Source organism: Semicossyphus pulcher, unplaced genomic scaffold (genome assembly GCF_022749685.1).
Source record: "Semicossyphus pulcher isolate SPU_LCO1_2020_fin unplaced genomic scaffold, fSemPul1.0.p SCAF_10, whole genome shotgun sequence".
Lineage (NCBI taxonomy): Eukaryota > Metazoa > Chordata > Actinopteri > Labriformes > Labridae > Semicossyphus > Semicossyphus pulcher.
The window spans coordinates 9,580,743-9,596,448 of NW_027211604.1; the positions used below are offsets into that span (position 1 = coordinate 9,580,743).

At 41.4% G+C, this 15,706-nt stretch overlaps 1 protein-coding gene across 2 annotated transcripts; it reads left to right on the plus strand.

The window, feature by feature from the left end:
• The first annotated feature begins 5,708 nt into the window (after nucleotides 1-5,708).
• On the plus strand, nucleotides 5,709-15,666 carry slc6a7 (solute carrier family 6 member 7). Of its 2 annotated transcripts, none has more exons than XM_069668522.1 (14): nucleotides 5,709-5,915; nucleotides 7,335-7,566; nucleotides 8,040-8,171; nucleotides 8,806-9,016; nucleotides 10,480-10,618; nucleotides 10,743-10,877; nucleotides 11,118-11,221; nucleotides 11,308-11,432; nucleotides 11,563-11,675; nucleotides 11,765-11,902; nucleotides 11,999-12,098; nucleotides 12,411-12,529; nucleotides 13,960-14,133; nucleotides 14,286-15,666. In XM_069668522.1, exons 1-14 carry the CDS (start codon nucleotides 5,850-5,852, stop codon nucleotides 14,454-14,456), a joined length of 1,959 nt encoding a protein of 652 aa, XP_069524623.1. In that variant the 5' UTR covers nucleotides 5,709-5,849; the 3' UTR covers nucleotides 14,457-15,666. The 2 variants fall into 2 exon arrangements, with proteins under 2 accessions (XP_069524623.1, XP_069524631.1); XM_069668530.1 differs by having other exon boundaries at nucleotides 5,709-5,903.
• Nucleotides 15,667-15,706: the final 40 nt, after the last annotated feature.

The following is a 15,706-nucleotide window of genomic DNA, read 5'->3' on the forward strand; positions in this document are numbered from 1 at the left end:
GCACAGTGAAAAATAATATAAAAACAAGAAGTAAAATAGACTAAAATGCATAAATATGTCGAATATAAATAAATATAATAAAAAATTTAAAAGTCAGACTAAAAGGTTAATTAGAATAAATAGACAGCTAAATGAATAAATAAAAGTCCACAACTTAGCGACACATTCTGCCTTCTCCATCTACAATCTGTTACAGATGTACGTATACTATTACAGATAGTATTTCATTCACAATCTTAAGCTATGTATGTGATTATGTGGGTTTACATTCATGTAAATTAATATAAGATACATGTCTTAATGTTTGGATACCACCCCATTGTTATAATACCATCACGGATTCACTGGTAAAACCCTTCACCTTCGAGTGGACGTTACATTCCTGCCCCAGGCTAAAGAGGCGGACCTCTCAGGTGAGGCAAAAACACGTCCCCGAAACGACAGGTATCCCTTTGCAGAGTGAGGGATCCTGCAGGGGCTGGCAGACTGAGACCTCTGCAGCTTCTTTATCCGGGACGAGACGTCTATGACGGACTGCACCGAGCCACTGGAGTTCATGGGTGCTCCAGGAAGTGATGGGGACCAGCGACTCGCCCCCTTTGTGACAGGGGATGCACCTGAGAAAAACAATAAGTGTATTTTTATTGTTATTACTGTGCTTTCTTCTCTAGTGTCACAATCTCATGTTTCCAGAGCAGAACGATTCGGGCTGACATAGTGTTTAAAAAGATGCATTTAAGGATGCAGAGAGATGTATATCTGTTCTGTTGGTATAAAAAAAAAAGATCCAAACCTGATGGTGGGTGTTTCATTTGGTCAGCAGGTTGGCAGTCGTCGGTGTCTAAACTTCGGCTGTTCCTCACAGCCTGCAGGGAGCGGAGGCTGGTCTGCAGAGGTGACCTGGTTCTGCCTGATGATGTTGCTGCAAAACACCTCAGGGTCATGTCGAGTTCACGCAAATTATTTTAACTGCAAGAATCTAAAATATGTCAATTTAATGGACTCTGGAAACTGGAGAATGTATTTGTTTTAAGTCATTGGCCAGCTTTTTTTTAAATAATCAACATCCCTACTCTAGAACAGACAAATAACAATCATAGCCCCTTAATCAAACCCAGTGAGGCCTCTGATACAACATGAAACTGTAAACAGATGAGTGAGTGCTCTGTGCACCTTGATTCTGGGCGAGTTTGAGCAGCTTGAACTGGGTGACTTGCTGTTGAAGTCTGGCCAGTCTTGGACTCTGGCAGCCCTGCTGAGCTCCTGATGCTAGAGACTGACAGGGCGAAGAGCTCAGTGACGTCAGAGCAGGCTGCCAACAAGAGGAAGAGGAAGCCTCGGTTTTACTTCCTGCAGTGAAGTCATCAGTATTTTCAACAGAGGTGTTTGAGTAACATGAAAACATCACTGGTGACTCAGGGCCTCTCCTTTGTGAAGAACTGGCTGGTGTGGAAACAAAGTCCTGTCGTAAACCTGAGGAATGAGGAACAAAGTAAAACATCCCAACCTTTACTGAGCATGACACACTGGATTGTAAAATAAATACTCTATATTCTATACTCACTGGCTTCCTGTAGACGAGCCAGGATGTGGACGTCTGAGATATTGTGCACTCTGTAGCTGGTTGTTGTGAAGTCATGGGGGATGCTCAGCTCATTTTTATCTGTGCGGATGAATACAAACACATCACTAAAAGACACAATAAAGACAGGTTTTTGGAGAGCATATATCTCATGGTATTTTTTCTAAAAACAATATGGTTTCATTATTACTCACCTAAATTTTCAGAGGTTTTCTGTGTTGTGCTGACTGGTGTTTTGTCCACAGGGGAACCAACAGAGTGATCGCCAGGATGATGGAAAACTGCAGGATGTCTGTAGGAGAGACTGCCTGATCCTGAAAACACAGAGAGCGGGTATGAGGTGGAGAAACACTTTAACCATAATCACTGTAACAAGTAGATATAATTGCTAGGGATGCACTGATACCAGTATCGGGTATTGGGCGGTATCGGAGCTTAATACCACTTTACGGTCTCCTGGTAGTTAAGCAGGTCGATTTACTTTGTTACAGTCAAAAAGTGAGGAACATCTGATAAAAATTAAACATTTTAAACTCATTATGAGAACTGTAATGATATTAATAAGTACTCATATCAGTACCCGGTATCGGCAAGTACCCAAATGTAAGTACTTGTACTTGTACTTGGTCTGAAAAAAGTGGTATCAGTGCATCCCTAGTGATTGCATTCTAGCCAGTTAAATAGGGGGCAAAAGTGGTCTTAGAAGCTCCGAATAGATATCACCCAGTTTTCATTAAGAAATCAATACTGAAATCACAGTTAGTGCTCATTGGGAAACTCGTAACCAAACTTATCAGCCTTGGGAGAACCTTTTTAAAACATGACATTTCAATGAAAATGAGTCAGTCTGTGCTGCTTGCTTACTTTCATCCAGCCTGTTCATCAGTTGACGACACGTCGCCTCCACTTCAGGACTGGGATTATCAAGGACGTGTCGACACCATGTGAGGGCAGACTCGGCTCTCTCCTCAATCTCCTGCTTCTTTGGAGACTCGTACAGCCTGTGAGGAATATGAGGGGACAGTCAATACATATCTCCCGCTCTATGTTAAGATATGAGTTTTCTTTTCACTAAATATCAGTCAGATGGAGAAGTAAGCCCACTTGATATGCACTTTACAGGCCTGTAGCACCTTCAAATGTTTTTAAAAGTGTATGACTTCCAAATTTAGCAGTTCACAGCATTCCTGCTGGAGGGAGCGTGGAGCGGTTTCAACTTCGGACTATGTACACATTTTTTGTCTATATGTCAAGCCTTTCCGGAAAGGGGTGAGCCAATCTCAGAGACTCTGGATATGAAAGTTGATTTCACTTTTACCTTTTTATACCTTGAAAAAAAATCCTAGAGAATTCAGGCAATGGGACACACAGCTTCAACTTAATAAACTCTTTTTGCTGTATGGAGAAAATGACTTTAACACTTTGGCTTCAAAAGGAAACGGGGATGAATACTGCCCCCTCGTTTGGCAAGTGCTTGCTCATGGTGGATTAATGTCGGGTCTCTGTAAATGCTATTACAGAGAGTATAATCTAGACCTGCTCTATATGTAAAGTATCATGAAATAACTTGTGATTTGGCGCTATTAATTAAGAAATGAATGATTGGTTGATTGATCAAACAAGGGTTCATATCTTTAACATTATCAAGTATCACTGTCAGAGGTCTGAAAGCACCTACCAGCTCTCTTCATCCTGCACATCCTCCTCTACATCCAGGAGCTCTACTGAGTCCAAAGCAGACTCTTGTTCCTCTGGCGCTTCTTTCTTCCAGAGGTCTTTCTGACTGTTATAGTTGTACAACATCCCATCCATGGCACGTGAAGGCTGCGGTGAATTACACCCTGACTTCAAGTTATCTAGTCTTATTCGAGCATCCATGGCAAACGACCGGTTGTTACAACTCCTGACTCTTGGTTGCTCAGCGTGCGTCCAGATGCCGCAGAATGGATCTGAGTTGCCCTCCTGCCTCACAGAGCTGCTTCTCAACTCATTGTAAGGATGATGGTTTAAACTTGTGTCCAACTCCACTGGTGGCTGATGGCAGAAATATCGGCTCCAGTCACTCTCCATTTGGCCTTGGTGGAGTTCCATTTTCTCATTGAAGTCTTCAAACCTTCTCACTTCTTCAAGCTCTTGTCCAGTTATGTTTTAGTCCGCATCACCCCTCCGTCATGAGAGAGTTGCCAAACAAAATCGGGCTAAATTTTCATTTTAAAACAACTCTATAGTTACAGTCAGGGTGATTTTTCTCTGCACAAGCACCGTGCAGCTCCTCTACACATCTTTTGACCCACATTTGCTGAGTAGGGCTGTTAAGTATAGGCATGCAACAGATTGGATGGATTTAAAGAAGCATCAGGAGCTTACCTGGATTAAAGAGGCTGTGAGCTGCTACTAAGAAAGAAAATGAGCACTCAACATCACACCATCAAGACTAATATGGACAATAGAAAACTCAATTCTGTGTCTGTAGTGCTAACAGGTGGATGAAACATGTTTTTTCTTCTACGTGGCCATAACAATATCAATATCAACAATATTATTTTTGCTTGGGCTAATAGGTTCCTCATATTCAATTATATTGCTGAATGTTCGAGGTTGGCTGTACCCGACTCAATTATCACATCAAGGAAGTCGTACTGAGAAGTGTGTCAGGTCCTTCTTCTCGCCACCTCTCTCTCTCTCTCTCTTTCTCTCTCTCACACACACACACACACACACACACACTAACAGGCAGATTAACAAGATTTACAGCTTCTCTTACAGACATGTGATACCACAAAATCTCTTCCTTTCTCGCCCAAATGCCAGAGATCAAGAGCTACTACTGTCAGTTAGAAAAATATGGTTAAAAAATGTAATACTTCAAAAGATGTTATATTGAAGCCATAGACAATAAATTAATGGATCTACTAACTAAAAAGAGGATTAAATTAGCTACATTTACAGTATAGTTGTATGTTATTTTATTATAATTGGCTGAACTTTTATTAACCCAAAAGACAAGTAGCAAAAAGGTGCAACATTAGAAAATATTGATTACTTTGTAGTACAGAGAAAGGAGAAGGCAACTGACTGATTAGCTATAGCATTTTCTGGTCAGCTAGCATGTTAGCAGTTAGCAAAACAACAACAAAAATACAAAGTCAAGGGGAACGTTTTCTCACACATAAAAAGAGAGAAAATATTCTGTGTGTTTCAGGTAGTGTAATTACTTTTAAAGGTAATAATTTTAAAGGTCAAGCATTTACAAGGCCTATTTAACAGCCTACTACTATTCACACAGATAAGATGAACGTTCATGTCAGATTTTGGGCTACATGCTTACTGTGACTTCAAGATATCTTTTAAGTGAAGCTAACACTGTTGACTAGGCTACCAGTGATGTTTCTGGGCCCATAGTTTTCTCATGGCTTTATGACATACTTGGGGTGAAACAAAACATTTCACTTCGTGAGGGACTTTTGTTTTTTTGTTGATTTTGGCGCCCCCTGCGGACAAAGCCGTACCTCTTATCTCTGCTGATTTTGTCCTGTATGCTTAAGTGGTGGTTTTTAACAAAAATCTCACCCTGCTTTCTTTAATAGTCATATATGTATCACTCACTTTACATTTTTGCCCTGGAAAATGTAAACATAGGCATCATGCGCCAGCGGTTTCAGGCATTAAAAATAACTATATAGAAATAATCAATCTTGTTGCTGATGGTCTGGTTTGCTTTTGTAGATCATGTAGAGTAATCAGAATTCATTTTAGCCTGTTTCATAACCAGCAAAAAACTCCTTACACGAGCTTTAACATAAAATAAGTAGTGTACTCTTACTTGATTGTTTTTAAATTTTATTTTTTTTTAAGCTTAAACTCAGTTTAAATTCACAATAAAGTTGCCAGCTTAGTCAACTCCTTTGACTAAATTACCCCTCCCAAAACAGCCTGAAGTCAACTCTGCCCTCATATCACACTAAACAAAGCAGGTGAGGAGAGACAGGAGGAGGAGGTGTGCTCTTCCTCCGTGACTGTGCAGCACTAGCGCCCTGCCTCCCTGTCCTTCACCTCACCGCCCACCGGCCTGCTGCCTCATCGTCATCGCCCATGTATCACTGCTGGCTGCGGTTATACACTTGTCGACAACCACAACCGCCTGCACTTCTGTAACTGCCATTAAAACGACAGCAACATGGTGTACTTTCAAGGTTACTTTCCCGTGTAAGATGTGGATTAACCAGCGACAAATAAAGCACTGAAGCTCCACCTGTGCCGCGGGGAAATGCAGGACGAAAGCGGCAAAGCAGCACTCGGGAGCCCCGCCAACATAGCACAGGTAGGACCGGAGGTTTGTTATTCAGGCTCTCTACATCAAACAAATCACTCTGTGTGGGTCTGAGACCCATGTTAGATTCTAAAAGCAATGTTGGACCCTCTTTACGAGCGGTTCAATTTCACTTTCTTTGGCTCCCGGAGTCAGGTAAAATGTCTTCAGATGGAGCAGTCTAACCTGTTCGTCCACATCACTGTCCCCTCCCACTTCAGCTATACTAACAGATACGTAGATAAAGCCGGATACCATACTGACTCAACAGATGTGTTTGCTCAGACTTTTCTCACATTTTTACATCATAAAGCTGCTGTATGCGGGTCCGATACTTTTACATTTACTTATTATCAATGAGAAAGTTGGCACTGTGATTTAAGGTGTGATAGGTGAAGCTCTGTTACCATTTAAAACTCTAATGCAGAGTTCAAAGACGCTGTTTGCCTGATTTCTACAATCGAGTTTTCACATGTGGCCATGTTTATGTAATTTAAAGTGACCATATTCAAGCAATAATAGTAAGTCCTTAGTCATGATTGGTTGAGTAATTGATCAATCAATGGCCAGCATCAATTATTTTTGCAGGTTGCAGTGTTTTTCAAGATACAAAACAGGTTGCTGATTCTTAGTTAACATTTGCTCTCTAATGGTTTGATTTTTGTATTGTAACATTTTTATATTGTAACTTTTATTGTGACATTACATTGTTTAATTGGTTTTGTTGGCTCTATGTTTTACTCGCCTTAAGATTTAAAATCGTATCTCCTATCAGTCAATGTTAAAAGGAATCCTTAGTTAGTAGTTTTGTAATGCCTCTTATATAATTTATTTGACAATTATGTTTTATTTGATGATGCTGGATACCCAGTGTTGTTTTCACAGCCTGATGCAGTTCATTGAGTCTTCTTCAGTCCCCTTGGTTTAGGCTACTCTCTGCACAGCCATTGATTTAACTTGTCAACACAACTACACCGTCATTCATCAATTTCCTTGGTCATACTGCGATGGCTCTCTGCCTCCATATGTTTACATACGAACACAGTTGCATTTCTTCAAGATTTCTTGTATCACAAAGTTTTACATGAACACATTACACTTTAGATTACCTTGTATTTGTGTTATTGGAATAACTGATAAATTAGTTATCTCTGAACACAAAACAATGACAGTAACAGCACATGAAGCAGAAGCTATACTGTTATCTTCATCAGACTTCCTCATTGTGCCCTGGCCTGAGAAAATAGTTCCTCTGTTGTGTAGAATTGGACGGCCTGCAGGGAGGAAGAGGAAGAAAGGTCTACTCGGTGGTTTAAACACCTGAAACATTATATAGCCAAACATATCTCATAAAGTATATCTCTGAGCTATAACCGGCTGGTGTTTTGATATGATAGACTCTCCTTCTACTGTCTTTAATGTGTGTTTTTTCATTTTTCCTAGAATTCATTACATTTGAACGGGCATACTGTCACTCAGAATGGGCACAACCAGACAGCTCCAGCTGCACCACAGCCGCAGTTTGATTCCCGAGCCCCAAGTCCTGTGCCCACTCCGATCATCCCGAGGGAGCAGTGGGGAGGGAAGTACGAGTTCCTGCTCTCCTGTATCGGGTACTGCGTGGGTCTGGGAAACGTGTGGCGGTTCCCTTACCTTTGTTATCGGAATGGAGGAGGTGAGCCGTCTACAAGCACCCTTTGAAGTTTCAAATGCTTTCAGTGCCAGGACGTACGTCTGCAATGATTTGTTACGCCCATTTGGGCAAGAGGCACTCTTCACCCTGCCCTTGGGTGTGCACTGTTCATCTAATCATGCCGGCTTATTCTGCACACTCGGGCAGCAGCTCTCCTCAGTGGGAGATAGAACACCAAGCATTCACTAATCCTATAAGTAGAGACAGCATTGTCCTTGATTACACACCAGACAGGAGGTCTGCCTTTCTATCCCACCCTGCATTTTCACCTAAAATCCAACAAGTTGGAGCTTGACTTACAGTAAAGCAGAATCACATCTGTCTGTGAAGCTGCCACCTACACAGAGCTTATACTTTAACCTGCTTCTACAGGCTGTATCCTTTTAGCTGTACAAAACAGGTCACTGCACTGAATGTATCCCCGACTTATGCTAGCATATTTTTAATCTTCACAGGTGTGTTTCTCATCCCCTACTTCATAATGCTCTTCTTTACGGGCGTCCCACTCTTCCTCATGGAGCTGAGTTTAGGCCAGTATGGAGCAGCCGGCCCCATCACTGTGTGGAAGTGCTGCCCTCTGCTTAAAGGTAATGTACTCCTGTATCATACCTGTATTTTTCCCCGCTGTGATTCAGTGACACAACACTGAAACATTTTGGACGCAACTATGTCAGACTTAAAGTTGATTGATGCCTAACTGTAATTAGTTTGAGAGTGTGAAAAAGTATAGAAATATCTGATCACAGTTCCGTGTTAACTCATCTTGAGCATCCTGTCTGAGCCATATGTCATGACCTGAGTTAGCATGATCTCAAGTTGTCAACAGAATACCAGTGTCACCAGTCAGTCAGCATTATTATCCCGGAAAACATCCGGCTGACTCACATAAGTACGCCACCTCACTACCTTACGCCCTATACATTCCTGAGAGCTCTGCAGCTCGGATTCTTTCTATAAACATCTGAAGAGAAACTTCTAGGAACTGTCTGAGAGTCAAGAATAGAGCAGGAAAAGCAGGTTTTAATTGTAAAGGAATTTTATTTTAAGCAGGCTGAGTTTAGAGACCGTCAAGAAGAACTTCCTCTGATTGTTACAAAAGGAAATGTGGAGTTTATGGTTAAAAGGAGCAACATTTATTGTCTTGAACACACGCTAACATCTACATTACACGCTGCAATGTCTACACCGTATATTGACATACCTGTGTATCTCTTCTTGTAGGTATTGGCATTGGGATGCTCTGTGTATCCACGCTGGTGTGTCTCTACTATAACGTCATTATTGCCTGGACGTTTTACTACCTGGGCAGCTCGTTCCAGAGCCCCCTCCCCTGGTCCTGTGATGCCATAGCTAATGCAGGTCTGTGTGGGAACGGCACCACCGGCAATAGCTCCACTGGTAGAGTCCTCAGCCCCTCTGAGATTTTCTGGAAGTAAGTGTGCATTAGTAAAATCATTGGCCTCTCTTATTTGTAAAAAAAATCTGCTTTTCAGTTACCCTGATCAATTTAACTGTCTGACACCTAAACATTACATAATGCTCGTGTCTCAACAACAGATTTTTAGGCATTATGATTATAATACTTTACAAGTTAAGCATCACAGTAACGTTCTCTGAGCACATGAAAGGTTTCAGAGTGTCGTGATGGAAACTTGCTGCTTTAAGTAAACATAAGGGTTAATTGATATACAGCAAACAAACCAAAGTGCTCAAACTGAGGCAAGATCCAGCATCTAGGTCAGGCCGTTTGTTGACCTGATTACTATAGCCTTCCCTCAGTGAGGCACAGCAGGCATTCAGAGGCTCTGAGAGAGGCCACCTCTCTATTAAACTCTGCCCCTCATCCAAACTCCACAGTGCTGAGTGACGGGCCCCAGACCTTTTATTTGCTACTACTAGCTCTGTTTTTTCATTCCCACTCTTTTAATGTTATTGTATAGGATGTGTTTCAACTGACAAACGTGTGAAGGCGTTACTTCAGGCGAAAACTTTACGTTAGAAAGTGTTCTTTAGACTTAACATTTCATGCAAAATGGAGAAAGACATTTTAAGCAGTAGTGATATTATCTTACCTTATCTTCAGTAGCAGGGTCATGTATCATATCCCTTACAACTGGAAATTGTTCATTATATAGACACAGTGAAGGCTCATAGCAACTCTTAAAATGAATTCTGCACATCACAATATGTAAATAGATGTGTGCAAACAATCAGGGCTGCGCAGTAAATTGCAATTCACAATAGACAAATCGCAAAAGTCTGAATTTATTGCAATGAATAGAACAAATTATTTTATGTAAACAAGCCACTCTTTCTCACTCAGGAGCACCATGTAAAAATGTTACCTATTGGATGGAGCCCTGGGTATAATAGTCAAGCTTTCACACCATTTTGATGTACATGAGATGTAGCCCAAGCTAGCTATCAGCTACTGTCAGATTAACTGTTGTCAAATTAGTGGTGGATTCAGTAGGGACATGTTGGCAACACAGGTATTCAGCAAGACATTCAAAACAGCATATAGACATTGAAACTAAGAGTGATAGCTATTATGCACTCTGTAATATTTGTTATTTTCACATATCATTATCGCAGTATTAAACAATGTAATCGCACATCACAGGGTTTTCACATAACTGCCAATATCATTCTCCTACTTTAGACCTGCTCTCTTATAGTACTCTTGGAAAATAACAGTAGAACTAATTTGTTCCCCATGTAATAGATCAACTGCAATTTTAGTGACACAAAGCAATAAAGAAAGCTATTTGAATACCCTTCAGTTATATAAACACTTTGAATTCCAGCCCAACCCGATGCATAACATGCGTGGCAGTAGGTGTGGTAAGTGTTGTGCAGTTTTACATGTAAGTGTTGGTTTTGTGTGTCTTGCAGTGAGCGTGTGCTGGGTGTGGTAAACAGTGAGGGCCTTCATGACCCGGGCCCGGTCCGGTGGCCCCTGGCCCTGTGCCTGCTGGCTGCCTGGATCGTCATCTTCTTGTGTATGCTCAAGGGCATCCGCAGCTCTGGCAAGGTGAATGAACACAATGATGTTATTGTCTGCTCCCACAAAACACACACACACACACACACACACACACACACACACAATCCTGCTTCCATATCTAATGTGCTGTCCGTGCTGGGTGTGTTTTCAGGTGGTTTATGTCACAGCTACCTTCCCGTACTTTGTGCTCATAGTTTTGATCATCAGAGGTGCTACACTGGAGGGCTCTCTGCAGGGCGTTGCTTTCTACCTCACACCAGACTGGAGCCGATTAGCTAATGCACAGGTACGTGTGATAGTAGACACTCAGTGATTTGATGCTGCTTTAATGCTGCTGTAATGTGTACTTTTCCAACACATGTTAGATCTTAAATATATTTATGCATTCACTTCGACTAACACCCATAATGCACCACAAACAAGGGATTATTGGTTTAGTTATTTGGCTAATCATATCAAGAACCTCCTCCCAGAAATGTTTAATATTGTCATTACTTAAAGCTTATTTCTGTCTGATGCGTTGCAGGTGTGGAACGACGCAGCCTCGCAGATCTTCTACTCTTTAGGTATTGGAGTGGGCGGTCTGCTTTCTATGGCCTCTTACAATAAGTTCGACAACAATGTCATCAGGTGAGTTTGTGCTCCGCTGCACGGTTGGCTCTGACGTCGCAGCCATGATGAGTTCACTCTCTTAAACAGGGTTCTTTGTGTTTCAGGGACACTTTGATTATCACCACAGGAAACTGCGCCACCAGCTTCTTTGCCGGATTTGCTATTTTCTCAATCCTGGGTCACATGGCCTGGAGGAAGGGGGTGCCTGTGGGAGAGGTGGCAGATACAGGTAGAGACTATGTTCATTTTATTTGTGTTACCTGTTGCGGATTTAATGGCACCTGTCTCTATGAACTATCCAATAACTTTCTAATTTATACAATTTTTTGCACATATTGAATTTGATATATTCTCTTTAGGTCCTGGGTTGGCCTTCGTTGCCTACCCAGAAGCCCTTGCTCTGCTGCCAGGCTCTGTGTTCTGGTCCATCATGTTCTTCCTCATGCTCTTCATGCTGGGGATCGACACACTTGTAAGGCCACACGCCACACAAAGACATGAGCAGAAATAAAGATGTAGAAGTCCACACGTTTGATACATTCTGCCTCTGCCTCTTCACAGTTTGGAAACATGGAGGGCATCACCACGGCCGTGCTGGACGAGTTCCCGCAGCTCAGAGTAAACACGCTGCACAAGTCCTTGTTCCTGGGCGCTCTGTGTTTCTGCTTCTACCTGATGGGTCTCCTGTTAGTGACGGACGTGAGTGTGTTTTTGATGAGCTGCAGTAAGAGATGGATGAATAGCATCTTCTTTGTGATCATTCTCACTCTCCCCATCCTGTGTGTGTCTTCATAGGGTGGGATTTACTGGTTCACTCTCATTGACGCCTTCAGCACTAGTTTCGGCCTCATCATCATCACCCTCTTCATGTGCATTGGCATCTCCTTCTTCTATGGTGAACCATCTCCGCCCCTAACCTTTACATCAAACTCCTCTAACACCTGATCATTCCTTCAGTCATCCAGGACGAACAATGTTTAGAAAGTTGTATCATTTTTAGACCAGTTTTCACTTTATTCTTGTTGTTCTTAATAACATATTGTCTTGTCTTGATCGTTGCTTACGTTGTATTAACTCTCAGATGTACGTCGCTTTGGACAAAAGCGTCTGCTAAATTAAATTGTAACATATTGAACAGATTATACTCTACTTTCCCAATGATATCTTTGTGATCCTAAAATGCTCTTCTTAATGTTGTTTCTATCAGGAGTGAACCAGTTCTGTCAGGACATCATTGATATGATCTGCCACTGCCCACCCTGGTGCACCAAAGTGCTGCTTTACTTCAAAACATGCTGGGTTGTCATCACTCCATTTCTGCTGCTGGTGAGTTAACGCTTCAGTATTCATGTGATCATTTGTTGTAAGGAGACACAGGTACTATGTGGGCCAATTAGCATTAGTTATCCATAGTTGGTAAAACAAATGCTTTGCACAATATCTTTAAAGCTTCCTCAAATGCATTTATAAAGCTTATATGTTATCTGTTTCCTCTTTTTAGTTCATTTAGTTCATTTTATTAAAGGAGCAGTTCGCCCCTGGACAAAGCCACTGTCAGTCAAAGCTGGTGTTCTCTGTAATCAATAGAAGTGTTAATATTTGAAATTGCCGCCATAGCTGTGGAGAAAGTTGTACAAACAGCTTGTGGTTTCATCCATTCTACATTCCTACAACACCCAGCATGCATTGCGCCTCTCCCTCTGAAAGGGCCCAGCGAGAGATGCTGGATTGATATACTACATTCGCTGCAGGAAATGGCTCGGAGTGGTACAGAATCTGAAATACGACGTGAATATACCGGTGGATCGTCTAAAAAATCTTCGGGTCTGCAGTCTACATTTCAAACCTGACGATTGTGAACGAGACATTACATCGGATTGATCCTAGATTGAGGAAGTGTAGTTTAGCGAGCTCCCTGGCCTCCGCCAGATGATGCATTTCACATAGTCTAGTGGAGGTTTTCCAGGGCCCATTGGAGAAGCAGATAGCGTCCTCTGAAGGACAGAGCCATAATGGCATTAGCTCTCCATAATAGCATGATAGGACTGAGGTTGAAAATTGGCGAACTGTCCCTTTAAGTACGAGTTTGTTGTTCATTTTTTCTCTTCTTTTTAAATTACTGGTTTTGTTTTTGAATAGAATTAATATAGATGCTAAGGCAGCTTTGCCTAGCTGATTTGTTTTGAAGGGAATAAGGAAAACTGTTAAGATTATTCTGACAAAACAAGAATCAAGCCTTTGTTTAGGTATAACCTTCACTTACAGCAGAACTGTTCTCACTGTGCTAAAGCTCATATTACAGCTTTACATTATGATTTGTTGTATCAGACTTTCTTTGCAGCTCCTTTTACCTCAAGCAGAATTTCCATTTTGGCTGATTAATAGATAAATAGCCATCTGATGTCACCTTTTATTGTGATGTATTTTTGCACTTCCAGTCACACTGTAATTGGATGAGGGGTGAGAGACTGCAGTCTCAGTGAGTTAAAAATATCCCATCAAATGACTGGACTGAAGGACATTAAAGTACATTAACTGTGTTATAAAAAGTTCCAAGGAGGAAGCTAAAATAACATAACAACTTTGAAATGAAGCCAACTGTACTAACTGTAAATAATTAAAGAGGAGAAACTGACATTCAATCTGAGTTCCCCCCTGGAAGCGTTTCTCTGCTGACCTTCTCACTCACTCTTCCTCTGTTCTCTTTGTGGCTTTGTCCCTCTGCTCACTGTGTGCCTTTCACCTTGCGGCTGCAGTTCATCCTGACCTACATCTTCATCGAGATGTACAACACGCCCCTCCACTACGGGTCCTATGTGTATCCACGGTGGGGTAAAGCAATAGGCGTGTGCATAGGAGCGACCTGCTGTCTACAGATCCTCATCTGGGCCATTGTGGCCATCAGCAGGGAAACTGGAACACTGAAAGACGTGAGTGTCACCGATACGTCATTCGGTCACTGTGAGGTCTGGTTACACCTCAGTCACAGGAGAACAGCTCAAACTTACTGGCAGTGATGTAAGCATTTAAATATAACATAGCATTTGTAGATTTTGACTGTCTCCTGCTTCCTTTTTTGCAGCGTTTCCAAAAGTCGATTCGACCCCTGAATTCCTGGCGGGTGAACAACTTGAGCAGCGCAGCGAGATTGGAGGAGAGTATGGAGCCCGAGAGGGTGGAGGCTCCGTTTACTGTCACGCTCACAGACATGGACTTTACTGCGATGACGTGGGAGATGGGAAGCGAGGCGTGACAGCACGGAGAGAAGTGATGAACGCTCATGCACATGATGAGGAATGTTTTCAAGAGACAGAGGAATTTATCAATATGTTGTTTTTTGCCCCAGCAAGGCTCTGGTGGCCGTGTCTGAACAGTGTGTCCTGCAGCGCAGTGTGGATTCTTTGCTTTATTTATACTGTTGTGTATGTTTGAATTGTATTTTTTTAAACCTTTTTTTATATTGTGTAGAAGGTTAAGGTTGGCAAAGTAGGACTCTAAGAGGACATTTGGATAATAGTGATGAATGTTTCTGCTGATCTTATTTATTATTTTAGCGTAGTATTATGAACGTTCATTGACAGAAGTCAACAGCGGCTGTGGGGTCGATTTTGTTCATCGTGTAAAAGGAGGAGGGACGAAGGTCAAAGTGCAATGACTATTCACCGTTACCTTTAACAACCATTGATGCACCAGGAGAGCTGACCACTCATCAGCCTGACAGATTGAATGGTGATGACGACACAACCGCACCGAGTCGGGAATACTTATGATCCAACTGTCTTTTTAAAACTTGAAACTTGAATCATTGCTTGCCAAATTAAGTCTGAAGTACTTTCTGTGTTCAGCTCCTGCAGAAGATGTAGCAATAATTTCACTCACAATACATCACTTTTGTCATATTAACAACAGCATATACAGTATGTTTTATAGGTGGGCTTTTAAATGGAACTTCTAGAAGTTTTTAACTATCCTTTGTTGTCTTATAGGGGAGAAGATAGGAGAGGAGGTATCTACATATATTTTGGTTATTAGATTTGAATGTTTACTGGAACTTGGCTTTGACAGTCCTGCTGTTGATTGTTGATTTCCACTTCTACTATTAATAAGCACAAACCCTCCTTAAGTAACAGATTATAATCGGTTAAATGTATGATCTCAACAAGGACATGATTATTGTTATGGTATCAATCTTGCCAACATTTCTACATGTAATTTATTAGCAAACTGGTCATGGTACTTATTTTATAAATGTTATTTTACAATCAGATCATTAGATGTTTTTATTTTTACTAGACTTTGTGCTAGTTATTGTTTCAAAGCATCTTGAAAGCAGGACCACTACTTTTATTTGCCTTGTCAGGTAAGTCTCTTAATTTTTACTTATCGTTTTGCCTTTGTACACATTGTTGCCCCGTCTTGTCTGTGCATTACGTGTATAATAAATTAAATATTTACATATTTCATCATGTCTTAATGTAACATTCATATTTTTTCTTTTTACTT

Bases quoted from the DNA above. Each gene is read 5' to 3' on its own strand.
- slc6a7 (XM_069668522.1), top strand. From the start codon at position 5,850: ATGCAGGACGAAAGCGGCAAAGCAGCACTCGGGAGCCCCGCCAACATA. The intron at 11,903-11,998 runs GTGAGTGTGTTT...GTGTCTTCATAG, and splicing joins GTCTCCTGTTAGTGACGGAC to GGTGGGATTTACTGGTTCAC. The intron at 14,134-14,285 runs GTGAGTGTCACC...CCTTTTTTGCAG, and splicing joins AAACTGGAACACTGAAAGAC to CGTTTCCAAAAGTCGATTCG.